This window comes from Actinia tenebrosa, unplaced genomic scaffold (assembly GCF_029948245.1).
Source record: "Actinia tenebrosa isolate PJP-AT-01 unplaced genomic scaffold, QUT_ActTen_1.0 PGA_scaffold8__29_contigs__length_14323225, whole genome shotgun sequence".
NCBI classification, from domain to species: Eukaryota; Metazoa; Cnidaria; class Anthozoa; order Actiniaria; family Actiniidae; genus Actinia; species Actinia tenebrosa.
This window is the reverse complement of record NW_028292585.1, coordinates 9,823,106-9,849,472: the sequence shown is the minus strand read 5'-3', so window position 1 is coordinate 9,849,472 and position 26,367 is coordinate 9,823,106. Positions and strand designations below refer to the sequence as shown.

General features: G+C 35.4%; 1 protein-coding gene and 1 long non-coding RNA gene across 3 annotated transcripts in view; one reads left to right on the top strand and one right to left on the bottom strand.

Annotated features, from left to right (window-relative positions):
* The first annotated feature begins 202 nt into the window (after positions 1 to 202).
* LOC116306894 (uncharacterized) overlaps positions 203 to 26,367 on the top strand; it is a 42,373-nt gene continuing 16,208 nt past the window's right edge. For both annotated transcript variants that reach the window (XM_031717026.2, XM_031717025.2), the window contains exons 1-33: positions 203 to 560; positions 718 to 803; positions 993 to 1,104; positions 3,273 to 3,342; positions 3,865 to 3,923; positions 4,342 to 4,425; positions 5,521 to 5,585; positions 5,718 to 5,793; positions 7,024 to 7,074; positions 8,067 to 8,182; positions 8,298 to 8,379; positions 8,793 to 8,864; positions 9,563 to 9,649; positions 10,892 to 10,982; positions 12,046 to 12,101; positions 12,683 to 12,759; positions 12,825 to 12,886; positions 13,193 to 13,229; positions 13,467 to 13,629; positions 13,940 to 14,097; positions 14,207 to 14,449; positions 14,544 to 14,627; positions 18,805 to 18,888; positions 19,144 to 19,227; positions 19,944 to 20,027; positions 20,116 to 20,211; positions 21,042 to 21,176; positions 22,672 to 22,755; positions 22,839 to 22,946; positions 23,846 to 23,929; positions 24,225 to 24,317; positions 24,434 to 24,517; positions 25,531 to 25,665. In XM_031717026.2, coding sequence (XP_031572886.1) covers positions 516 to 560; positions 718 to 803; positions 993 to 1,104; positions 3,273 to 3,342; positions 3,865 to 3,923; positions 4,342 to 4,425; positions 5,521 to 5,585; positions 5,718 to 5,793; positions 7,024 to 7,074; positions 8,067 to 8,182; positions 8,298 to 8,379; positions 8,793 to 8,864; positions 9,563 to 9,649; positions 10,892 to 10,982; positions 12,046 to 12,101; positions 12,683 to 12,759; positions 12,825 to 12,886; positions 13,193 to 13,229; positions 13,467 to 13,629; positions 13,940 to 14,097; positions 14,207 to 14,449; positions 14,544 to 14,627; positions 18,805 to 18,888; positions 19,144 to 19,227; positions 19,944 to 20,027; positions 20,116 to 20,211; positions 21,042 to 21,176; positions 22,672 to 22,755; positions 22,839 to 22,946; positions 23,846 to 23,929; positions 24,225 to 24,317; positions 24,434 to 24,517; positions 25,531 to 25,665 — 3,047 coding nt within the window. In that variant the 5' untranslated portion in view covers positions 203 to 515. The remainder of the gene's footprint in view (positions 561 to 717; positions 804 to 992; positions 1,105 to 3,272; positions 3,343 to 3,864; positions 3,924 to 4,341; positions 4,426 to 5,520; positions 5,586 to 5,717; positions 5,794 to 7,023; positions 7,075 to 8,066; positions 8,183 to 8,297; positions 8,380 to 8,792; positions 8,865 to 9,562; positions 9,650 to 10,891; positions 10,983 to 12,045; positions 12,102 to 12,682; positions 12,760 to 12,824; positions 12,887 to 13,192; positions 13,230 to 13,466; positions 13,630 to 13,939; positions 14,098 to 14,206; positions 14,450 to 14,543; positions 14,628 to 18,804; positions 18,889 to 19,143; positions 19,228 to 19,943; positions 20,028 to 20,115; positions 20,212 to 21,041; positions 21,177 to 22,671; positions 22,756 to 22,838; positions 22,947 to 23,845; positions 23,930 to 24,224; positions 24,318 to 24,433; positions 24,518 to 25,530; positions 25,666 to 26,367) is intronic.
* On the bottom strand, positions 19,641 to 24,514 carry LOC116306895 (uncharacterized). The gene is made up of 4 exons (XR_004198331.2): positions 24,405 to 24,514; positions 23,819 to 23,889; positions 20,094 to 21,091; positions 19,641 to 19,701 (listed from the first exon to the last, which is right to left on the bottom strand). It is a non-coding gene; the product is annotated as an uncharacterized LOC116306895 (long non-coding RNA).

Here is a 26,367-nt window from a genome sequence, read left to right as displayed (position 1 = left end):
CTCCATAGATGATTTACAGTATGCATCATAACAAATGTGGCAAATATCTCGAAGTGGTTCATTGAAAATTACTAACATATTTAGCGCGGATTAGTCTACCTCAATCTCGAGACTTGGCCTACCTGTGGTAAATTGCGCACGCATGTCATTTGTAGTTAACACCTCTGACAATAAGACTGCTGTCTCATTAGCTATTCAAATGTCATTCAGGATCGATTGAGAAGAGAAAACCAGATTTACTTAGAATATCATGACCAAGCTAAAGATTTTATTCTAGTTTGTTCACTCATGATACCCAGAAACAAAAAGAAATGATTCCTAAATTACAAGAAATCTTCCTTTGAGACTCGAATACTTTCGTAACGCGATCAAAGATTCTATTCTAAACTCTTGAAGTGGTTTTGTGGTTTGGACGTCGACTTTTCTTTACCTTAGCATAATGTTGTAATTCTAACCGTTAGACTTTTGACACAAATCTTTTACGTTCTGCTACTGGGTTGGAGAGCGTTAACAATATGTCTACGGTAGCGGAGTTTTTTGGCAACCCTCTGGTTACTTGGGTAAGTTTTTTATTAACTTATGCGTTTGCGAAAAACTATTGTGATTCTATAAAAGTAAAACGACTAAGTAAACTTGCTTGTTTGTGCGCAAAAAAGCCACCCGTTACAAACGTAATTCGTACTTGGGATTAACAGAATTTTTTCTATTCCCGCCTAGGTTAACACATTTAAAAATAACTCTCCTGCGGAGACCATTAATGAATTTGCCGATGGAGTTTTCCTCAACGAAATAATGGTCGAAATGTAAGTAAGAAAGCTTCATAATTTATCGAACGAACCAACGATTTTCAACCTGAATGAATAACATTAACTAACTTAAGCTTATTTCTTTTTAAAGTTAGATTCTTTTTTGTTAAACTTGTTGATGAGAAGGGCAAGCAGTCGATGAAACAATATAGTGTATATATAACTTATGGTGGATTTTTTTTCTAGCGATCCTACGTATTTCACGCTAACAAGAGTACACCAAAATGTGGACGGGGACACTAATATAAGAATACAGAACCTGGACATTTTGGTTCGTCACTTAAAAGCATTTTATCAGGTAAGCCACAGAAACCAGTCCAAAACCATGTTATAAATCCCTAATGCGAGCAATTCTTGAAAGAATTAGTTAGTCTGATTGTGCCTTACGAGTATCAAGACGAGCTCGAGATGTTTTGGTTTATAAAGAGTTGTTTGTAAAGCATGCTGCTCTAAGTAGTTAACCACCATTTTTAGAAGTGGAAAAACAAGATTTTGAAATACTATATTCTATAAGCAAAAATATAAGATATACAGCCAGATATATAACCATAGATTTGGTATAAAAGTAAAGTGATAATCGTTAAAGTTCAGATCGTAATTAATATTGGAATCATTTCATCTGCTTACGTCGCTGTTCCAATGTGTTTATAATACTACCAAAAGAATCATCATTTTCCATCAGACTCATCTTGGTATAATTAGAAAATTTATAACAAAACAATTTCTTGTTTTTATTCTACTCAAGTCTTAAGAGGCGATGTCAAGTTTTCGCACGTTGCCTTTTTGTGGCTTTTCGATCAAACTCTGGGCGTATGTTATACTTAAGTAGCTTTTAAAAAAAATCTAAAAATCTGAATCAAACGGTGGAGTTTAGCTTATCTAGACTTCAGTGAAGTCCACTTTCTTCTACGTTTTTCTTCTTTTTTAAGCGTTACTATGTAAAAAGGCATTTCCGGAAATCAGCTACTAGAATTGTACTCTTGCCAGCATTCAATTCTATGAAATACGCGTTCAGCTTTAATATTATCATATCAAGTGAAATAATTTGACTTTCAAAATAATAATGTCAGAACTAATTTAATGTAAACAGTATAGTTGTATATAAGAAAGACCTAGTTTATCGTTATTGCCGGCCCTATATCTTTTATTGTACTATGATTTATGGCCTGGTCATTTTAAGGAATTTTCAAGCTTAGATAATTATGCATTACAATATTGGGCATTGCTATTTCCGAAGCCAAGTGATATTTACTAACAATGAACTCAACCCTAAATATATACTTACATACTGGGAGGGTAAACATATCACTCATATCTTTGATGTATTCATATGTCACTTTATTTATTTATTTAATCACAATTTTATGACAACAACAAATACTGTGGATTACATTTTGCAATAAAATTCAAATTAGCTGCTAGAAAAGTTCATATATAATACAAGGACGATGTAATAGAGTAATAGAAATATTCTCTGAAATTGGAGAAAAAATTCTTTGTACTTGAAATATTTTAGTAAACACAGACAAACATTGATTTGTAATTAAGAAATATTACGAAAATGTATTTTAGCTTTATATAATGCAATAGAGGAATGTGCTATAGAATCTCTTGCATGTAGATGGATTAAGTTTACTTTGTAGTATTACTTTCATTCTGTTAAAAGTCATAGTCTAGACTTCTTTCTTTAAAACATGATTGAACAATTAAACAATGAAGTCTTTTACATGTAATTGTCATCTTTCTTTACCTATTAATTACTTGAATTGTTAGTTTTTAAAAATCAGGGATGATGGATAGTAAGTCTTTTCTAATAACTTGCTTAAGGGGCTATAATAATTTTAGACATGTGCAATTTCTCTGTAGTACTTTCTACACATCAAGGAAGCCATAAAAAGAAATCCTCAAATTGAATTACCCTTGCCTATTTTCTATTGTTTTCTCCCTTATAATTTTCAGTGCCATACTTGTATGAAATATTGGATTTTTCCAAAATTGAAAAAAAATTTTGTCTAGCACTGCTTATTTTGAGCCCTGCATATGAATTTTCTCTGATTTTTACGTTACTTAAAACCACACTGCATGATGGATTGTATAGATCTTTTATACTGAAAACAATCTAGCTATGACAACACTTATTTTATGGTTTTCACTTGAATTGGAATTGGAAGCCGAATTGAAATATGCTCTGTTATTGTAAAATAAAATATTGATCCTAACATAGGTGCATGATATATAATAGACTTCTTTTACGTAATACGTAATCAGGGCTTAGGATAATGGTGGTTCATTGGACACATGTCAGCTAGAATTTACACCTGTCCAGTCAAATCTTTAACGTTATGTTAGCTAAAAACTAATTTGATTGGCTATCATGGACGGCGACTGACCAGCTAATTTTTTAAAGCAATGGTTATTAAAAACTTGTGAATTGTACATGTAAATTGTTTTGTTGTGTATTAACAGGAAAAGTTACAGCAAGTAGTGTTGTTGAGAGCTCCTGATGTAGTAGCTATTGCTCATCATCCTGATAGTGGTAGGTATACATGTATATATGTTATAAACCAAGTATCAAAGTTCATTTTTCTCTCTCCCCTCATTGGCCAAGAGGGTGCTGCTTGATATGTAAAACTTTATGAAATGTCATGGTTTCTGGCAACCATTTTGACCAGATTTATTGGTGATTTATTCACCATATTTATTCTTTGTTCCGAGGATTCACGATAAATCAGCAATGGGTAACCTTTTACAGGAAATGTTATTAGAACAAAAAAAAACTACCAAATGTAACTTCAATTTTTTAAATTATCGAACTGGGATTCTGTAACAGTTTCAATAATATTGGATAGCGGACAACCAACTTCTGGACTTCAGGAGTCAAAATGGCTCCCTCTAAAAAAATTTTGGAGTCAGACTATTTTGTAATCCCTGGCATTCTACATCATTGTATCTTACCAATGGGAATCATCATGATGATAATATTTTCCTGTAAGTACCTGTTTATTGTACGTACATCAATTATACATGATGTTTACTTGTTGTTTTTGGTTTTGCTTAGATGTTGGTCTACAAGAATTGATCAAAATTTTGCTTTTAATGCTTGGATGTGCTGTGCAGGTTAGTAATATTGTTTCAATATCTCATATTTGTTCTTAATGAGTTATATATGGTTAGTAAAATTTCTTTCCTGACACAGACTTAAGCAACACAGACAGTGCATTTAGATAGCTACATGTACTTGCTAGTGTCAAATTAACTTTTCAAGGGCTATTTACTCTGGCTACGGAACATATAAGATTTTTAGCAGCAGAAGATATGGATGCAATGATAAATGAGGAATATTTGTCCTGGATGGTACATGTAGAGAAAGGCAAAATGGGAATGAGGGTCATGGATGAGTTAGCAAAAATGGGATGGGATTGATTGGATTAGACCGGAATGAGTTATACTGTATGGATCACACGGTTTTCCTGCATCATAATTAATAGTCAAATTGATAGGCATAAATATTCACCTTTTTAATTTATTCATACAGTGTGACAGCAAAGAAAGCTTCATTGAAAAAATCAAAGAACTTGATCTGGAAGTACAGAAACATTTAGTAGACTGCATCAAGGAGGTAATATAAATTATTATATGTATATGTTCTATTAATGCTTGAGCTAATCGGTTTTCATCACTAATGTATATCGCTACTGTATATGTAGAGCTGAGAAGTTACTAGCCAAGAGGTTACTCTTAGTCATCCAGCATACTGGAATTATAGAGATCAAGACAATTCGCATTTTTTACTATTGAATTGCATTAAATTATTTGAATCATATAACAATATATTCATTTTCTTCCTTCGTAACTAGTATAATACATTATTTCCATATCTTTAATTCCAATAACTTTTAACAATTTTATAATATATTCATATTTTATAGTTTCAATCCTTTTTATAATTAGTTTTTTTTTCTTTTCTACCAGAGATTTCATTGTTATTAGTTAGTGGGGGCTGCCGTATATGAGGATTCAGTTCTTCCCTGGCAGCACCGTTTTTGCAACCTTATTCTATTATTATTTGTTTGCAAATAAAGTTATTATAAATAAATAAATAAGAAGAGATATTGGAATAGTTGCATCTCTCGTGATGGCTTAGACACAAATTACATCTTTACCCTAAATATCTTGACTTTTCATGACTTTCCAAAAATTCTACCCTGAAATTATAGCATCTAATGACAAAACTGTACTATGCACTATTTGATTTCTTTGGAAAATCCAGGAAGGTAGAGCAGAAAAATTTCCCTTCATTATGAAAAACCCAAGGGAAAGTTTTTTTTTTCAATCAGGATGGAAATGGTGGTTGAAAACATATTATTTTTCATCTTGCCTTCAAAAATGCTGTCGTTTCTGGGATGTGCTGGGCTGACTAGCGGCCAAACCCTTCATTCATTTTCAGATCTTCTCAGTTTTGTTTAGAGAGATTTAGCAAACACTATTTCATGTTGTTAAAAATAACAGCGCATACTGACTGATGGCTTTCAGAGCAACTATTGATGCTAAGATGCCACGTTCAGGAAGCCATTTTAGTGGTATCTACATTCTCTATAGAATGTTATAATGTGAAGATTCATTTTGAAAGCCTTTTGTCAGGGAAGGTGCCATCTTTCACATTAAGTTGTGTTTGCTGTAGTAATACCCTTTGTCTGTTGCATCGTTTTTCTAGATAACAGAGAACCCAAGCCATGTTTTGACATTTCGTCCTAACGAATTACAGGATTCACCGATGGAGTGAGTACAGTTATTAGATATGATTTATATTTAAAAAAAAAACAAAAAAAAAAAACAGACAAGATTCATTAACAAATATCTCTTTCAAGCTGCCAACATTGCTTATAATTTTATTGTTGATCTATATTGCAGGCATGTTATTGATGTTGCTGAAAGCATGTTTTATCAAATGTGCCATTTAGTGGAAGAAAGAGATCAAAACTATGGGGTATGTACTGTAATATTATCTAATTCACTAATATTATAGTATACGTAGCTACAAAAGTGATAATATGTAGCAACTATGAATGAAAAAGATTACATATAGATTATATTATGAGTATATTAATTCTAAGCTGTTCATAGCCGGCAAAATTTTACAACAACTAACTATGAAACTGACTGAATGTTAGGTGCAACCTTGGAAGGAATGAGTGGAGTGGTGGTCATTTCATTTTACAGTATTATTAGTACCATATGTAATGAGTAATACCATGTCATCTCAAAGTTCTTTAGGCTAATCTGTAAATTCCAGTAGAACTGTATTTGTATGTACACCTACTTGCAAGAAGGTTGTCATTCAAGAATAGAACATTTGTAATTTAGTGAGAAAGGAATACATTAAAAGACAAAAGAAAATGTTCAGCTTCTGTGATCTTCTTTTGTTTTTTAATATAATTCCTATCCCACTAAATCACTAATGTTCTATTTTCGTATGACAACGTTTTTGCAAGTAGGTGTAGTTTAAGTAATTTTAATTTTACAGTATAAGAATTGTTTATTTTTGTTGGAAGAACTGACTGGCTCTAATTTCCATTGGTATAAGTTTAATTTGATTTGCAAAATTACTGTTGTATGACGCTGTTTTTTGTTGCACATGTGTGGGGTAACTTAGCAATGCTGTTAAAATCTTCCACATGACTTTGACAGCCAACATTTGCTCATGTACATGTGCATTACTGGTATATATCAAGGGTCGTAGAAAGCAGTATATCAAACAAATTAATAACAAACAACATATACACAATATACCACTATTTACAAAACAGCCTAACTATCAATAAGCCTTTTCATAGTTTAAGAATCGATTCCACTGCGCATGCGATTTTTTCCCGAATTTCTCACCTTCTTTTGTCTAAACCTTCTTTTGTTCTTAATTAAACAAAAGAAGGTGAGAAATTCGGGATAAAGTCGCATGCGCAGTGGAATCGATTCTTAAACTATGAAAAGGCTTATACAGGTCTACATGTACATAACAGCCATGCACTCACAGCCCCATATGGTAGCCACATACTCACTACCTGACATCCTATCAACGCCAAGGATGGGTTGCTCACATTCTTTACCATTATCAGCAAATTACAAGTATAAATTATCATAACCATTATTATTGATATATTTAAGATGAAGAAGGGTAATAAAAATTGCAGTTTTAATTTCTTTTTTTTTTTACTAACAGGTAATCACTCATCTATCACTAGAAAAAGATTCTCTTTTACAGGAAAAGCAAGTAAGTTAAGTCTAAGGATAGCTTTATCTGAATGTATATTTAGGAATTTCATATTCTAACAAGAGGCTTGAGCTGGTCTGACATATTACGACACATGCACAGTATACAACTGTTTATAAGCTGAGAAAGAAAGAAACAAACAAAGGCAAACAAAAAATCTCACAGAACCCTCCAAACTGCCACTACAATGAAATTTTTATGTCTCCAAATTGCACTCTTTAAACACCGGGTTAAATTGCTTTACATAAGAAGAAAACTGGCATTTTCCATTTGTTGTTAGCATTCTTATTTAGAGAAATATTCAATTTTTAAGTTTATATGCTAATTAGGAGGTTGATGAAGTCATTTCCTTCAACAAAGATTTCAGTATATCTCTTAGAGTAGCTGATAAATGTCATTCAAAAACTTTGCAGACATACTTGTTTTTAAAATATGGTACATGAAAATGCACACACTGTGGTTGCTATGGTAATTCACTGGTGTCCAGGCCCCTAACAAGGATTTTGCCCTTTCAGCGATTGCTTTGTTATTTTAAACCAAATATGGCCATAACAGACATTTTTAACCTAGCCTCATTCGATACAACCTCTTGTAAAGGTAGAAATTTCAATAACCTGAATTTTAGGTAGGGGTGGCCTGGAACCAAGGCTGTTGCTATGGCAACTTAACTCTATAGTTGATTTTGAAGAATTACTAAAGTACTATATAATACCATATAATACTACTACATTTGGTTGATTTTGATTGAAAATGATCTGGAAAAATGGTCACTATTTTTAAAACTGCAATATCTTTTGAAGAAAAAAATATTACTTTGAAAAAAGAAAGTGACATTTCACTCAAATTGCTGTCAAAAGTCTTTCAACCTAGGCAAAAATAAAGGAAGTCAGAAATTTGATCATAGTGGCACTTTACAGTTACTGTACTGTAAATAAAAAAACAAATCATGCATGATATAATGATGTGAATAAAATTCTTTTGTTTTTAAATAGCGATCAAAATCACCTCGTCCATTTTCCCCTCCACCGTCGGTGGCAGCTCAGCTTTCTGCAGATTCCCCTTCCTTGATGGCATCAAGAGAAAAAATCAGAATGTTAACCGAAGAACTGTAAGTGTAGGAGCAATTCAATGCCCTTTTGTATTATTATTTTAAATTATATTTATTATAACTTTGTAATATTATTATAATATCTGTTATCCTTTCTTCCTCTTCTGATTTTCAGAGAAGAAAAGAATTCTCTTTTTGCAGAACTCAAAGAAGAAATGCTTGCTTCTAAAAAGACAGTTGAAAGACTTCGTCAAGAGGTGAGCAGAGACATATTTATTATTTAATAATTATTTTATTAAATAAGCATGCATCAACAGGCAGCATGTGAAATAGTCCAAAGTTTTTAACCAATCAACTGTGCAATTTTTTTATAAACACCTGGGTTATGATACTATAATAGTAAAATATAAAAAAAAATATTTGAATAATTAAAAGACATAAATTAAATTCAGAGCTTTCAATAAAAGGCGGCTACCGGTGGTGTATCGCCAGATACTTCATCTTAAACTGCAGGCTATTTTGACAAAAAATTAATTCATTACCAAATAAAGTTATATACAAACACCAGTGGATTCAGCCCCCTACTTTTTAGGACTAAACACCTACTACAAATATTATTGAAGGCTCTTATAATTTAATGTTTTGAATTGATTTATCCCTTCTCTTTCAGAACAAGTTGCTGTCACAGGACGCAATATTGGTCAAGACATACAGAGATCAAATGGATATGTTAAAATCTAAGGTTGGTCAACTATTTAGTAAATTATATATTATTTTACTCACTGTTTGACCTCTTATTTACTGAGAACATGAAAAAAAAGAAAAAAGAAAATATTAAAAAATGGCTATGATATTGAACCCCCACCAGGTGGTATTAAAACGCAATAGACATTATTTTAAGACTCTTGATACTTTGTGTCAAGGAAAAACATTTTAGATAAATGAAAGATTGCTAAGAAAATAATACATACCCAAAATTTGATTTACATTATACATGTAGACGGTGTTATATGAGATAAAAGAGGTTAACCCTATAATTTGAGAATATCTCCTAAGAACGAATTGGAATTTTAGGATTGTGATTTTTGTGGAGGGAGGAAAACCAGAAAACCAAGAAAAAAACTCTTGAACATAGGAGAGAACCATGCAACAAACTCAACTCACCTACAACACAGAGTAAAGTAAAACATTTTCAGTTGCATGTCGCCATCCCTGAAGCTCTAGCGCCCGGATGTAAGTGGATGCTGGTATGCATAAATTTAATCCCTGGATGAGTTTTTGCTGTCATATAGTGCTATCTGCCTGTTGTACTAACCGGACGCTGCTTATTTGCCCTTTAAAGGAACCTTATGATTAATTATAAGCCCAGGTCTTTATCTTAACAAGTATTTTATGGTATTTTTTAAAGAGGTTCTGATTGAAAATTATTTTTGCTCTCAGGCTGACAAAGTTGAAAAACTTGAGACAGATGCAGCAAAATTTAAAGAAAAATTAAGGGATCTAGAGTACCTGAAAAAGAGAGCTGAGGTAAGAACAAAAAAAAATGTCAAGACTACTGATTCTTAACCTCTTGTTTATTAGCCTTAACAGAGTTGTTGGGATGCAATGTATGATGGGGGATGCTACATACACCAGTCAGTTGAGATTTTATGGATGAACAGCTGAAAGGAATAGAAGGATAAATGTAATTTCCTCCTCCTCCTCCTCCTAAGCCTGTACACCCCTAGTGGGGTGTATAGGCAATCAACAAGCTCAATGTAATTTAGGCAAGGTTAAAACTGAGACAATGCTGGCCAGTGGTCTTCCACATAGTAGCTGGTTGGGGGGGATCTGAGGGGTCTCAGGGGCTTGAAATGTGCTTGCTGCTTGATTTATTCTCCCTTCTTGCTGGTCAACGCGGATCAATCACATGCTAGCCCAAAAATTTATTGCTAATCGTTGTGTATCAATATTTACCCACCTGCCTCCCTGATCTGGGTAAGTATAGGTAAAAATAGATAAATATTTTCCACTGAATTTCAGCGTGACAGGGTTGTTGCCATGGTTACCTCCATGAGGGACTCGGGCTAGTGTGGTCAGTCCTTGTTGGCCCCAATCCCAAGCTCTTCCCACCAAACAAAGTATCATGCAATTTAGCCAACCACAACTTAGTATTGAAACAATAGATTCGGCACAAAAGCATATATTTTTATTTATAGGTGTGTGTTTGATCAGGAGTCAACAGGAATTAGTTTAAACTCCAGGATTTGTCATCATTCTGTTATTCAATGTCAAAAATGTTAGTGCTACTCTGATGAAAATCGCTCAAACTTGGATTCAGCTGAAACTTCCTAAGAATACCGTCCAATAATCATTGTATGAAGTGTTTTCTCGATATATAGGACGAAACTGATATTTAAAATAAACTGATATTTAAAATGAGTGTATGACGTCACAGACTCCAAAAAATAATCGTAAAAATATCATACTTTCGTCCTGAATATTGAGAAAACACTTCATACAGTGATTATTGGACCTTCAAAATTTGTTTGGTTGGACTTCGAAAACCTCCCCATGATGTAATGCGTCCTGCCACTCTGGAAGGCTTATACTTGTGATAAGATGCAGTTAATTCCCTCTTTTACTCTGACAAAGGACTACAGCGTAGCGCCTGAAATTTTACGGTGTAAAATTTACCCTTTTATCATTACTGTTTCATTAGAAACACCGACGCAGCTCACACTAGTTTTTAGCTAGTTATCTCTTCTAAGCTTTTACATATGATTGTAGGAATTAAAGGAAGAGAATCAGTTATTATATGATAACAAGGTATTACTCGAGGGACAATTATCTGGAATGTCAAGCAAGGAAGAAAGAATTGGTAAGCTAATTAAGATGCCTTTCTAACTTTTACCAAACAGTGATTACGTTGACAAGTTCTTCCAAGTACTGACTGTGATGCTGCATGTTTATCCACTCTGGCCATAAATGTACTTTTTATTCAGTTTTAGATGAATATATCACACTGTATTTTATTCGAAAACTACTAAATCTAACATTTTGATTATATATCAGATATTTTCTGAGGATCTCAGAGGCATTGTTAGTACTAAATCTTGCATGAGATTTGAAAAAAATATTTTTTTAAATCAAGGGTAAATAGATAAAGGCCGGTTTAGAGGGTACGATTTTCGCCTACAACTATCGTATACAACACGCTCGCGTCTGTCATAGGCGAGTTGTAGGCTTGATTTACACGCTACGACTCGAGTTGTAGGATGGCCTTTTTTTAAACACAGAATTTTTGGAGGAAGAAAATAAGAAGCTTAAATCTCATATTCATCATCACATTACACAATTATTCATCATATTCGTCATTACATTACACAACTATCGTATACAACACGCTCGCGTCTGTCATAGGCGAGTTGTAGGTTTGATTTACACGCTACGACTCGAGTTGTAGGATGGCGCGAGCGTGTTGTATACGATAGTTGTAGGCGAAAATCGTACCTTCTAAACCGGCCTTTAAAAATTCAGTGATCTAATACAAAAAATTGGCAATTAATTTTGAGAGGTTTTAAGTGGTTTCCAGCTTTTTTAATTTCTCTTTCCTTATAAAAACCAATTGGTTACTAATAAGATGAGACGTGTTTGTGCAAGACAAGTTTCACAGGGCTGTTACACGGCGCAATTTCGTCCTGAAACTTGTCCACGACACAAGTTTCAGTTGCAGAAGTAGAAAACATTTCTACTTTTCATGAAACTTTCTCGTGTAAAAAGTTTTGCGAAGCTGGGGTGTTACACGGTGCAATTGCTTCTGAAACTTGTCTCACAACGCTGTTGCATACAAGTTTCACCTAAAAGTTTCAACGTGTAATAGGGCCTTCAGTCACAATATTTTTTCAACATTGTTGCAACAAATGGCCTTTTTTTAAACACAGAATTTTTGGAGGAAGAAAATAAGAAGCTTAAATCTCATATTCATCATCTTGCTGAGGTAAGATCCTAGGCGAATGGCAAGGGCGGATCCAGGGGAGGGGTTAGGGGCGTCCTAACCCCCCTTATACAACTTGTTGTTTTGCCCTTTTTTATCCTACTATATATATTAACGAGAATCTTTTCACTATGACATTGTTAAACCTTTCCTATTGAAAGTCATGATTCATATGTAGGTTAATAACTTGAAAGCCAAATCATGTTGTCGTGTTTGCGATATGAAAGATTATGGCCGGCATAGTATATGTATGACGTCAAAAATGACGTCACTTATTGTAGGTTTTGATTCTCCCATTCCCTCTCAAAAAAATCTGGATCCGCCCTTGAATGAAATAGAAATAAAGTGTAGAAATACGTATGAGAGAGAATATAACTGAACCTACAGGTTAAAAAGGAGAATGGAAAACTATGGAGAAAGCGAGAATGGAATATTGAGTGTGTGGATTAAGAGTTTCACTAGTTATAATTCTTTCTCCAAGTAAAATGTTCTGTCTCACCCAATCCAGCCATGTGCAGACTATGGAGGGGATTGGAAAAACAATTAGTGATTGAGAAAAACTAAATAATTGTTAATACAAACAGGAACGACAGTATGACCAGGAAAAGATGAAAGAAGTGATGGCAAGTAATGCTCAACTGACTCTAGAAAAACAGGAAAGGTTAGTACTCTTGTGATATTTTCAAGCAAAGAATATAAGTGATAATGTTGTTGTGTTTATTTTAGCATGGCTGAGGTATTTTCTTTGAGTGCTGAAATCGAAGTTTTGAGAGGAAAAAGCCCTTTAGGTAAGGATATTAACGTCATAATTTCTTTCTTGTTTAATAAGATAGACTTTAACTAACAGCTTTAGGTGGTCTTTGGGCCCCTTCACAGCCATCATTAGTGTCGTTTCCAGATCCTCATGGGCTCTCCGTCTGGGGCTGACACCAATTTTGGCTGTGCGCTCAGACCAAACAGCCGGAAGACTCTGGGCTCAAGGTTGACTGTAAAGGAGACTAAATAGTCTGAGGCCTGAGTGTAATGATTTGATTGATGGTGTAATTTGTATTGCTATACTCTTGTCACTTAGTTTACTTCTTGTTTGGTCTTAGGGTCTGTTAATCTTGCGAGTGAATGTAATGAATCAAGGTACGTTTTACTGATATGCAGTATACAAAAAAATCTATCACATTAAGATCCTGGTTATTGAACTCTAAATTATATCATTTTGAAAAGAAAAGTAAAAAAGAAAAAAAAAACAACAACTTGCTCCTGATTGTCGTAATGGAGCCTTCTGCTTTGACTGATTTGCACGCGAATATATCTTTCTCTGCCAGCTCAGACTAATTAATATATTTAATTAATATATTCGTTTTATCCCTTTAGCTCAATGGATGTTTTACGACTCTCCCATCAAAACCAACATCTGAAGCAGTCCCTTGAAGATTTACGCGGTGCCAGTGCAAAACTTATCGATCTAGAGCGCGAGAATAGAACGTTACATGACAAATATCTAGAAGAGAAATCCACTAATCATCGCTTGTCTCAGGTATGACCAAATTATTTCATTAACTGCCACTGTGATGTGACTTTAGCACTTTATCCTGTGCTATCCTTTTGCCATTGAAATAACCGTCGTCTGTTTGTTTGGTTGGTTGTTTTGTTGATCTTTAGTTAGTTTGTTCAGCGGTCGATGAATGGTTGTTTTCTTGTTAGTCAGTTTGCTTAAGGTAAACGTACTCCATGGATTTTTGAATTAGGTTTTTTATACTAGTTCATATAGATAAATAAAATGTGTTAGAATTTCAAAAGTACGACAGTGCTATCTAAACTAAATATTCGCTGGCTTTTATTTGTAGGAACTTGCAAAATTCAAAGTGGAAAACAAACAAAGGGGTACAGAAGTTGAAAAATTAACGCGAAGTGTCCGTGCATTGCAAGATGAACTTCACATGTCTTCTGGTGAATTGAAGCAACGAAGAGAGGTGATCGCTCATCTTGAACAAGAAAATTATAGGTAACTCTTTGTGCATATTTGTTATACATTTTGAAAATAATGCATACTAATGTGATTATGGTTGTCAAATGTTTACCGTTTCCTAACTTTCAAATGTTTCATTTGTCAGCCAAGCAACCGAACTGGAAGACAAGACAAAGAGCTCCCAGGATCAAGAAGGAAACGTTGCTTCCTTAGCAGAGAGAGCAGTGATAAAAGATAAAGAACTATCGAAACTCGCCAATAAGAACAATGAAAAAGAGGCTGTTATTTCAGATATGAAGAAAAGAATACAAGAAAAAGAGTCAACCATAGAAGAACTATCTGATTCGTTGGCTGGGAAAGAGAGGCAGCTAAAAAGCTTACAATCAAGGTGAGAATAGAATACAACACTGAACAAGCTATTATACTGTAAATACATGAATTAATATTAATATTTATATACCAAAACACCGGTTTGTTTACAGACTTGATGAAACTGTGGAAGAACAGCAAAAGGGAGACGAATTTATAAGAAAGCAGAAAAAAGAAATAGCTGAACTTGAAAACAGGTGAGTCAATAAGTTTATAGTTGATAGTAGCCATGACAGGAGGCAGGAAGAATTGAATCTTTTCTAATCTGATTTACATGAGAAAGAATTCAGTTTCCCATGTGACAATGACTCTATTGTTGTGCCTCCTGTCATGGCTGTCATGGCAGCCAGCACGTTATGGTGCGAAGCCTCTATTGGATCATACACCCGACAAACACCAATGTAATTTTATAACAAGAAAAACCCAGTTATTGTTGCAGGACTTTTGGGTTGATCGTTGCTAAACAAAGTAGCAACAACAAACAAGCTACTGCATTTTTCCTTTCGTTTTGAAGGCGTAGTGGGGTATATAATCAAGAAAACCTTGCAGTCATGTTAGAATTGTTAGATATCAAGCGCGACTTAACTCAATGGCATAGTTAACAAACTGAGATTTTCAGGCAAAGCCTCGCACGACGGACAATGCTTGTAGAATTGCATTTTTCAATGTACTGACTTTAGTATAAGATATACCTGCACCATATACATAACATGTGGTCTATGGGGAACCGCCTATTTGCACCTACCATTATAGTAGTAGTCGCTACTCAATATCCTTGTAGAATAGTTGCTTTAAAACCTTTGCATGTTTTGCATGTACTCAAGCACTCTTGCACCTTCTCTCAATTGCCAATTAACCATCAAAATCATCTTACGCTTGATTGTCTTGACTTCTCACAAATTTATTCTCAAATTCGGACCATTTTGGTTTTAACTTACTGACCATTTCAACTAATGAATCTCCATTGTTTATTCGTAACGTTTGTAACGACTTTTCAGTAATAAGGTTTCGGCCTCCTTTTTTGTTTTTAAATAATATTGACCTTAGCATTTCTCGGGTCTAATGTCCGGGAAGGTTTAATCGCATGACTCCACAAAATCAGTTTTTGGCATTGACAACGGTTAAGGCTTGACTTTATGTTTTTGGCATGGACTCCTCCACTTAAATAACATGCATAGTTTTTATCTTGCGGAATGACTGGTATTAGACAAGGACTGTTTTTGACAAGGAAAACCTCCATTTAGTCGAGATAATAATTAGCATATCGAATGAGTTGTCATTTAAAGTAGTTAAGCAATGGTAGACGACTCTACTTGATGGTGTTGCAAAGAAGCGTCTTCCCAAATCAACCAGGAGAATTCCTCATTCCCGTCCCACAGATTACCAGATGCTCAAGGTAACGTATCGGCAGATTCGTCGGCAACAGCCTCAGCGATGTCTTCTCGAATTCCCACGTTGGCGGAAAGCGACTTTCGCGAACTGAAAAAAGAAAAATCCAAGTATTACAAGCATGAGTGCCATCAGCGTAACCTTAAACTCTACAGAGAACGCGGCATGGTTCCAGAAGGACTGAAACTTAATGCCACGCCTTACGTTAGTGATGTCACAGAGTCGTTTGTTGCACGGTGGGAAGTTATTTTAAAGAGCGCCTCAGAAATGTTGCTAGATTTATTAATCAGTCACCATGAAGAAGCACTGCGCATGACATGGAACAAGATCACGAGAGTGGAAGGCAGTATTCAGGATAAATACGGGGACGAGTTAGCTACACGGATCCTGCACCTCGGTAATGAAATCGCTAGAAAAGACAAAGAAAAGTTACAAGAGAAAGCACAAATCAAACTAGTTAAACGGTCTACCGATAAAAACCCAAGAAGGAATGAGACATTAAATGAATCGAAAACAAACAGGGAGGAAAGGTATGGAAGAGGTGAAGTTCCCAGAGAAGAGTTCCGTGACAGACAACAGTTTGGTGGATCAGGAAGAAGGTCAAGGTGGTCACGCAACAACTCTGTACGGTATTACGGAGGGGCTGGTAGAGGAAGAAAACAAACTACCATGTAAAATCCTAGGGAACTAAAAGACATGTTTTAAAGTATTTAATACGCCACATCCAATTAAACCATACTTGTTCTATTGGCCAGCGAATAATTAGTAGAACATTTGGTTATATTTGGGGTTTTTAAGTATATATATATATATATATATATATATAGTGTTTTTATAAGTCTTTAGTATTATATGCATTGAATTCTCGTGGTCGTAAGCGGTAATATATTGTGTAAAATGCCTTAAACCATTAATGATTTAAACAAAAAAGATTCTGTTATGACAGATTATTATGACGTGATTGATAGTGATACTGGAAAGCTTTTAAAAAATATATAAATAAATTGCTATCATGGTTTTATGTTAACCTATCGTGCATCAGTTGCTAATCGTCCCAAGAAGTGACTTGTACTTTTGATGTGCTACAGAAAGAGCAAGTTGATCCTTCGAATTCTTACTGTATATTCCGGGTAGAGAAAAATAATCCATGCAAATGGTTTTAAGCATTGGCGCGAAAAATAAATGCGAAAGAAAAGAGTTATGGCTTTAATTTATGATTTTTTGATTGGTGTGTGATAAAAGGCTTATGATTGTACCTAAATATAAAAATATTGGGGTTTTTTTAGTTTTTTTAGGAAGGTACATTTTTTATTGGGGGGAGGGGAGGGCTAGGCGATTCGCAGTAACTTTTAAAATACAGTTGTAGCCCTCCCCTTTCACGCAGTAAGAAATTCAGTACCCTTCTATCGAGTAGACAAGGAACTATCGTCAAATTAAAAGTTTTGTTCAATTTTTTACTCGTGACCCTTCACTTTAAAGCCCCAGCCCTTCTCCTCCCCCAATAGAAATAAACGTTCAGTATGAATAATTTATTTTTAAATCAATAGGGTCCTGTATCGAAAACAACATTTACGTGTCGACCACAAATTCGAATATATATCATCCATGTAAACGTTGAAACAGCTCTAATTTTTTAACTAGAGGGAAAAACGTGAATAAACGATTGTTTTGTCAAGATCATTGTATATTGTCTTTTTGCATCAAGTACTCGGCTCAGCCTCTACTCTTGTTGTACTGTTTTACTTATAACGCTAGTTTCTATAATAAGAGGTTTTAGTTTAAGGAGTGTGTACAATTTATCCGGGTTGAGGAGGCCATGCAGGTTCTTACGTCGATCTCCCTGTACGATATGTCTTGGGAGGGTGACAGTGCATTTCAGTGTACTTAACCTTGAATGGGAATATATTTAAAAAGTTATTGTTTACAATCACAGCAAATAATATGGATTTCGTCAAGCTGACCATCATTAGTCGTGTCTCCGTATATTCAAGAGGGGGTCAAGATTTGCTTGTGTAGCAAAATGTTTTATGGAAATGATGGGGTTTAATCCTTAGAACAGGAAACCATTCCAAGACTTTGGGAGTGAAGAACGCTGTGAAGAACATCATTCAAACACTCGAACGTTGGCCTTTCAATATGAGTTTAAAGTTTGCTAAATCAATTGTTATTCTGTAAACTTTCTTGTAGTTTCCTTGTAAATGCATGAACTGTTATGTAATGTGATATTACGCTTAAGTCAAAATACGTAATGAGTTTTATTTCTGTTTTTGTAATGGTATAAGTTAAACAGCTCTCAGTGAAAAAAGCATAACTAAGTCTTCACATTACTAGAGCTTAACCTGTTTCCAGAGTAAAGTTTAATCATTCGGCTTGCATATATAATTATCGTTGAAACTTTATGGAACGCACCAAACCATTTCAGGCAATTAGCCATTCCAAGGTCGAGGAAAAAACTGGGTCGAGTTAGCTTTGCAGTGCATTGTGGTACAGTTTTAGGGGACGAAATAGACGCCATCTTTGAAATATGTCCCCTAAAATAGTCCCACATTGCCCAGCAATGCCAACTCGACCAAATTTTTCCTCGACCTTGGAATAGCTAATTTAAAAAATATTGCTCTCAACTTAAGTTTTAGGATAGATCCCTTTATCTTAGGTGTAATGTTTTCCCATTTCAGACCTAACGTGATGACAGCCATTACATGAGGCAGGAACAATTTGAACCTAGTCTATTTTGATTTACATGAGGAAAAATTGTGGTGCCTCCTGTCATGGCTGCCATCACGTCAGTGTTGGTGCAAGCTCCTATAGTATCATTTCTTCGCGTTTAGCAGTTGCGCATGAAAAAACAAATGAATATGGATGCGCGCACCCACATGGAATGACGCGTGGTCTGACATGAAGAAAAAAATATGCCCTAGGTTATGCCCAACTTCGGAACAGCTTATTGCACATTTGGCAAATTTAAAGTTTGTTCTTGTGATTTAGACTCGAAGAAACATTGCATGAAAAGAAGAAATACCAAGAAGATGTGCGGCAAAGAGAATCGGAAGTACAAGATTATACTCAAAGGTATGCAATCCGCTAAGAATCGTTAGATTCACTCTGATTATCAGAAGGGACAGGTCTATCTGCAGTTGAGTACAAATACATCTATTTCAAAAATTGTCGGTGAGAGAAATCTGATGTTTTTTGCAATAGTTGTATATGATGCGAAAATCTAATAAAAATATATAAGCTTAGTATGCAACATGCACGTGAAAAACCTTTCACCACATTTTTTTGAAATTAGCTGTATCGATTACCAGTATTTTTGGTTTGTTTTAGGCTGGAGGAAATACAAGGTACTAAATCTAAGAGTGACGAAAATTTGAAAAGGAAAGACAAGGAGACTTATGAGCTGAAAAACAGGTAGGCAGTGTTGTTGTTTTGCCATCAGGTATTGTTTGTGTTGATGAAAAATATAAACAGAGAGTAGGTTTCAGATTCTAAACTGTCCTTGCTCTGGTGGGAAAGAATGAGCTAGTCATGTAACGATTCGTTTTTTACTCTGTTGAAAGACGTTTCTCAATGCTGATTTTATAGTACCAATCCTAGACCTATCCCGAATTCGCTTGACAGACCACGAAATAATGGTTTGGAGTCGAGATTGAACTTGATTCTTTTATTCATCAAGTTCAACCTTAGTCTCCCCCACAGCCGCTTTCAGTGTCGTCACGCAACGCTTTCTCCTCTGAGTAGAGAAAGTGTTGCGTGACGACACTGAAAGCGGCTGTGGGGGAGACTAGTTCAACCTCGACTTCAAACCATTGTTTTGTGACCAGCAAGCGAATTCGGGATAGGTCTATTCCAGGTTAAGATCTTTAATTCGGCCAGCTTTTTGTTCTGTAAAAAAAGGAAAGAAAAGAAATACTTTAAATCTGGTTTTCCATCTTGAAGGGGTGAAAAGAGACAAAGAGGGTATGTCTTTCTTTTAGGGAGGAATCTTTTTGTTAATATTTTTCATCGTTTTGAACTCTGGAGGTTTTTTTTTCTTCTTTTTTTCTGCAAAAGGTCTGTTCAAAAGAAAAAGCCAGATGTGTTCAGTAAACATATTGATGATTTTCTGTTCCTCTGTACACTCACAGGCTCCAGTCAGCTGTAGAAGACAGTGAAAGATTATCAGATGAAATCAAAGCAAAGGACCAAAAAATACAAGCATTACAGAAAAAGTAAAGTTCGATGCTCGTTAATCTTTTCTCAATATTTAAACATATCGCAAACTAGTTTCAACTCACCAAAGATGGTCTATTTTTGCAGAATTGAGGATTTGTCGAACTCTCTTGACGAAAGCAATGAAGATTTCAACCAAAAAATGCGTGAGAAAGAAAAGCATAACAAGCAACTTGAACGCAGGTAGGGTAAGCGTTGATTAAAAAAGTGGATGTAAAAGTAACCTTAAACCTCCGAAAATAGATCCCCCTCCCCGTATTAATTATTAATTCATGCTATGATATCCACCAAATACAAGCCCATACTCTAAAACTAAATTCTAAACCAAAGAGTGTTGATTTTAGGTTTTTACTGGCTTACCGAGAATAATGTAGCTATTACTGAATCGTATTGTTCATAATGTGACCTGTAACAACGTCGCAATGAACTGCTTGTTGGCCTAAAGCCCCCCTCCCCCAAATAAGTTCACCCAAAACGTACGTTGAACAAATATATGAGCGATAATTAGCCATTCCAAGGTGAAAGGAAAAAAACTTCTAAGGCCCCGTCCACACGTATCCGGAAATTTTTGTGTCCGCAAATTATTTTTTGCGGATACGAAAATGTTTGCGTCCACACGCAGCGTATTCGAATCGTTTTCACCGTCCACACGTATCCGTTTTCGTAAAATTTGCGGATACGGACACAAAAATTTGCGGACACGTGTGGACGGGGCCTAAGTCTTAAAGAGCAAAAAGCTTTGACGTAAAATTCATCAGTACCTGAGAAAATGATATGGTGGTTAATTGGTTGGGAATTCGTGAAAGTGGCCTAGTGTCTATCGATGATTACGCATTTTATTATTAGCGTATTTTCCAGTAATTGGCCTTGGAATTCATATTCATACCTTAAAAACTCCTTTGTCATCCTTTTTCAGCCGTAAAAATAATTCTTTTTACGAGTATCCATTGTTATTTCAATCCTATAACTACCTGTCAGGGATTTAGTCATTGTTGTTGCTATCATGTTTCCAGAATAGAAGAATTGGTGGAGTCTTTAGGCGAAGTGGAAAAGATGAAAGACACTGTAAAACAGAAAGACGAGAAGATTGTACAACTCACAAGCAACTTGGATGTCAAAGATAAGCAAAACAGGGAGTTAGACATCAAGTAAGAATACCAGCCATTCATATATTTTTACACTCTAAACTTCAATTCTCTACTTTCACATCCCCATAATACTTTGCGTCTTTTGGGGGTAACCAGAGGGTAAAAACCCACAATACCTTGTTTGGTATCCAAAAATAAAATGAGGAAGTAAAAAACAGAAAAAGATAGAAGCTTGAAGACGTTTAAGGTAAATTTTAAACATTGTTTTGTAAGTCAATACATTTTCTGTAAGACCAAAACTCTTGATGATCTGTACACGCAAAAATAACTCGGAATAAACTGATAATCAGTATTGTGCAGATAAAAGCAGGTATAGTATAATTTCAATTAAGAAACCTTTCAATTTGGGACAGTTTTTTGAATGGTTACCCCCCAAAGATGCAAGGCATTATGGGGATGTGAGAGTAGAGAATTCGATCTTTAAATTTGGCGTGCCTTCAGCCCAGAAGGCTGTTTTAGTAATAGATACGACATGAATATATGTCACATACAACATTTTCACAAATATTGTATCTTATTATATTCATTTTTAATGAAGATACTTGTTAGAAAAATACTTGTTATCGCTAATCACCACCGTAAGTACAGCAATGAGGTAGCTCAACTTGGTCAAAGCAAGTCAAGGCGCCACTGGCGGCCTCTATACTATCCATGTAATGACCCCAGAGCACAGCTATCAGTAGTTTGAATTGGTCAGGGTCGTTTTAAGAGGAGGGAGAAAAAAATTGGAGGGCGGCAAAAACCCTAGAAGTCAGAAAGAGTACTTTCCTGTTAGCAGAGCCTATTTTCCTTTTGTTTTGGAGGGAGAAAAGAGAAAAGTGGGGTCTGCCGAATGACGTAGGACGTTATACTTGTCATGATTATAGATGTCATGATTTTGACAGCCACCCTCGTCAAATTTCGTTTGCTCATGCGCTCTACGTTTACCTGGTTAAAATCCGGTTTTAAAACTGGTTTCGTTCGTACACGATCGTGGACACGGTAGGAAAATAGGCTCTGCTAGCAGGAAAAAGGAGGACAAACAAGTTCGACTCATATGGGGCAACTGAGGCAAGCGTTTTACTAACACGACATCCTCATTCCCCAGACATCCTGTTACTGATTTAAACAAAATTCAAAAGCAATGCAAGTAATTCAATTAGCAGGTGTACAATTTACAGAATACTAATGGAGGCAGGAACAACTGAACCTGGTCTAATCTGATTTACACAAGAAATAATTCAGTTTCCCAGGACAAAAAGACTCTATTGTTGTGCCTCATGTCATGGCTGCTATCACGTGATGGTGCAAAGCCTCTATTTGTATTTTTTATGGGGTTTACAATGCTCTCATTTAACCCTAGTCGTTCGAATTGGGTGTCACCCTAAAAAAACCAGTAAAGAATATGAATAGGGCCGGTATCGATAAAATAAATTAAAGAGAGGACCAAGAATTTGGAAGACAATCATTTGTGTTTTGGATGTTTTCTGAACCTGCTTTGCTATTAATCGTTTAGACTTGAAGACTCAAACAGCGAGAGGAATAAACTACTCCACACTATTAAACTTAAAGAAAAGAAAATCGATGCTTTGGAGAGCAGGTAATCTAGTTTTCATGCATGAAGAGGTAAATTTTCGGTTGCCAGTCATTGTATTTATTTCTTTTCTCCCATTTGCCCCACAGTTTGTCCGAAATTGAAAATAGCTCAGTTGTAGCGAAAGACGACCGAATCACTGAAATGAAAAAAGCTTTGGAAGTCAGAGACAATAGAATAGTGGAGCTGGAAAACAAGTATGTGTACATGTTAAAAATATAAGTTAGTCACACCCTTAATGTAGGGTATGTAAATCATGTTTCTTGTTGCCTTTAATACCTTGACCTGGGTGGCATTGGTGGCGTACGCTTCTAATGCATCGTCTTTCACCGCTGTGAGTCCAACGGGTCGGGTTGCTGGTTCGATTCCAACCAACGCCATATGTGAGTTGGGTTTTTTTTGCTGTGTTTTCTCCCTTGCCACAAGGGTTTTTCTTCGGGTTTCCTCCCTCCGTAAAAACCAAAATATTCAATAAAATATTCCAATGCTGTGGTAGTTCGTGTGAGTGGACTCGGAGATATTAGAGAGTTTTAGATTGACTTTTTTTTCTCCCCGCAAACGGCAAACGTGACCACGTTTTCATAGTTTTCCTGTATTTTACTTTACCTTTTGCAAACCTTCTCAACAAGCGCAAATATTCTTTTGTTTTTCTACTACTTGGACTTTTTTGCGATTCTTTTTCAGTAATTTAAAAGAACTTTTTAATGGTCAACTGACGTTTCACGTTTGCCGTGAACGTAAATCTAAAACTCTCTATTAGCAGTCTCTGCTACTCCCAAATCCGAGTAGAAATAGAAAGATTATTATTATTAGACAGATTAAGATTCCCGCCTTTTTCCTTCCCGCAAACGGTAAACGTCACCATGTTTTCATCGTTTCCCTACATTTCACTTCACCTTTTGCAAACCTTCTCGACAAAGACAAGTATTCTTTTGTTTATCTACTACTTGGAGATTTTGGTAATTCCTTTTCATTATTTTTAAAGACCTTTTTCATGATCAACTGACGCTTTACGTTTGCCGTAAACGAGAATCTTAAACTCTCTATTATTGACCAAAAACTTGCATACAGTAATTGAGGCTTTGTTTGACTTCAGGCTTGAAGACTTGACAAGTTCCAACAACAAGCTGCAACACGGCACTAAATTGAAAGATGAAAAGATAGCAGAGTTAGAGTCTCGGTAAGAAATTACTTCAGCCGTGTTTGGTTGGGTTCGTACTCATTTTCTTACTACTACGATACACTAAACCTTGACAGTTGATTAATTGACTATTAGCCAGCTAGTCATGTCATGCCAACCATGACAATTAAAGAAGAAATAAACTCTTATTAAGCTATGGAAAGCAAAATCGTTTCTTCTTCTTTTTCCATTTACGATTTATAAATGTTGGAGAATATAAGAAGAAATAAAATCGAAAAAAGAATTTACAATTTTTTTGTTGAATTTTTGACTTTGTGTATTTTTCTTGATCTAGGGTTGAGGAAATCGAAAGCTTGACATTTGAGAAGACGCGACTCAGTCAGAATCTCGACCTGAAAATGCGACAGATAATAGATATTGAGTCGAGGTAAAAACATCTAGAACTGATGACTCAGCTGAAGAAACCACCCTTATGTGCCCTTAGAGTTGTAGTTGTGCTGTCATCGATGCTAACCTGATATTTGCCGTTTCTTTTCGTTGAAGTCTTGAAGACTTTAAAGGCGAGAATCAACGTCTCCTACACAGTTGCTCACAGAAAAGTACCAAAGTCAAAGAACTCGAAACCAAGTAAGCGGACAAAAAGCTAAACAAGGCGGAGTGTACATCTTATTGTATAGTTTGTATATAACAAAAGTTGCTGTGGTAAAAAGGGGTTTCTTTATCAATTGGGTCTCTGCTGACAATCTATTTGTTTGCATTTTGTATTTCTGCCAATACTGCATCGTATGTCATTGGGCGTAATATTGACTGGGCGCCTCTCCAGTTGGATAAGTTTGTGACAAGCCAGACCAGTCCTAATCTCCCCCACAGTTTCCAGTTTCTTTTTGCTTCTAATATTTTGGTACGAGCTCGATAGCTAAACTTATAGAAATATAAATCTTTTCTTTCTTTATGAACAAAGAAAACGCTTAGTTCCGTCTCCAATAATTTTGGGGGGGGGTATTAAACATTTAACAAGAACGAATTCAATTTTAATTTCCCAAAGATTTTCTCCAACTTCCACTCAAATGCGTCTTAGAATTATTTCTCTCGCGAATGTTTACAAGTTGTCAAATTCGAAACGTTTTGATTGGTTCTTGAAACACAATGACACTTTTCTGATTGGTTGAACGCAGATAATAGGAAAGGAATGTTGTGCTCGGGTAAGCAGCCGCTACTCAGGGGAGAAAGCGTTGCGTGACGAAACTGAAAGCGGCTGTGGGGGAGACTAGACCAGTCCTGATGTTTTGACAACTTGAAGTGTCCTTTTAGTGCTGACTAAATTTTAAGAGCTCCGTGCTCTATTCTTCAGTTGTTTGTTTTTATTTCTAATTTTGTTTGTTTGTTTTTGATGGTTTTAAAACCACATGTAACCAAAACAGAGGGTTAAGAGGCGAATTCAAAACAAATTGCAAAATCGTGTCGTATTTCGTGTTAAAAATAATAAAACCGATGATTTTTTAAATTCTTATACTTATAATGCGTAAGATTTTGATGTTGAAAATACCCGACCCCAAAATTATCAGTTCGTAATTGAACTATAGATAGACACTGATGATGTTAGATTATGATATTAAATGAGTGCGTACTGTCTGTTACAGAGTGAGAGAGCTGGAAAGTTATGTGGAATTATCACAAGGCCTTCAACAAACTCTAAAACATAAAGAAGAAAAGATTTCGACTTTGGTTTCAAATATGCAAGTCCAAGATGAAAGACTCACTGAACTGGAACACTGGTGAGTCCTCTGTGCTAATAAACGAGTGGTCTCGTGACAGAGCTAGCACGCTCTTGGAAACCACATGAAAAACTACGAAATAGGACCAGACTCCCTTAGATACTTTTGTTCAGTTAATTAGCACCAATTTTCTTACTATTCTCATGAGGGAATACAAATTTGAATAGGAAAAACATCACCAAGCATCTTGGTAGTCGGAATCAAATGACGCCATCATGCAAACGTCCTATTCAGCTTGTCGCATGTTGTTTACAAGTTTGGAATTCATTATGTTCATATTTAACAGCACAGAAAAAAATGTACCGGGACTATGATAACTGCAGACTGAGATTGTTTAAATTCTATATCCTTGTGACCTTTCGATAAATGACTTCACATCGCCAATAGTGCAATTCGGACTTGGTACGCAACATGCAACAAAACCATCAACCTCCTTTGAACTATAGCTGTATAATTTCAGGAAAATTCATGCTTTAGACCATGGAAATACTCAGAGATTTCAGCAAAATTTATTGATAGATTGTGGCTCAAATTAATTTTTAAAGAAATAACACTGCTATTATTTTTGCAGTTATTACGTTTTAGTTCATAAAATTGAATGCAATGTCTTCAGTTTTTTCTGTGTGAGCCCTACATATGTATTTCAGTTGTGGTTGTGTGACTTCATCCAAAAATCCTCTGGCCTTTGTAAATTTGGTGTCT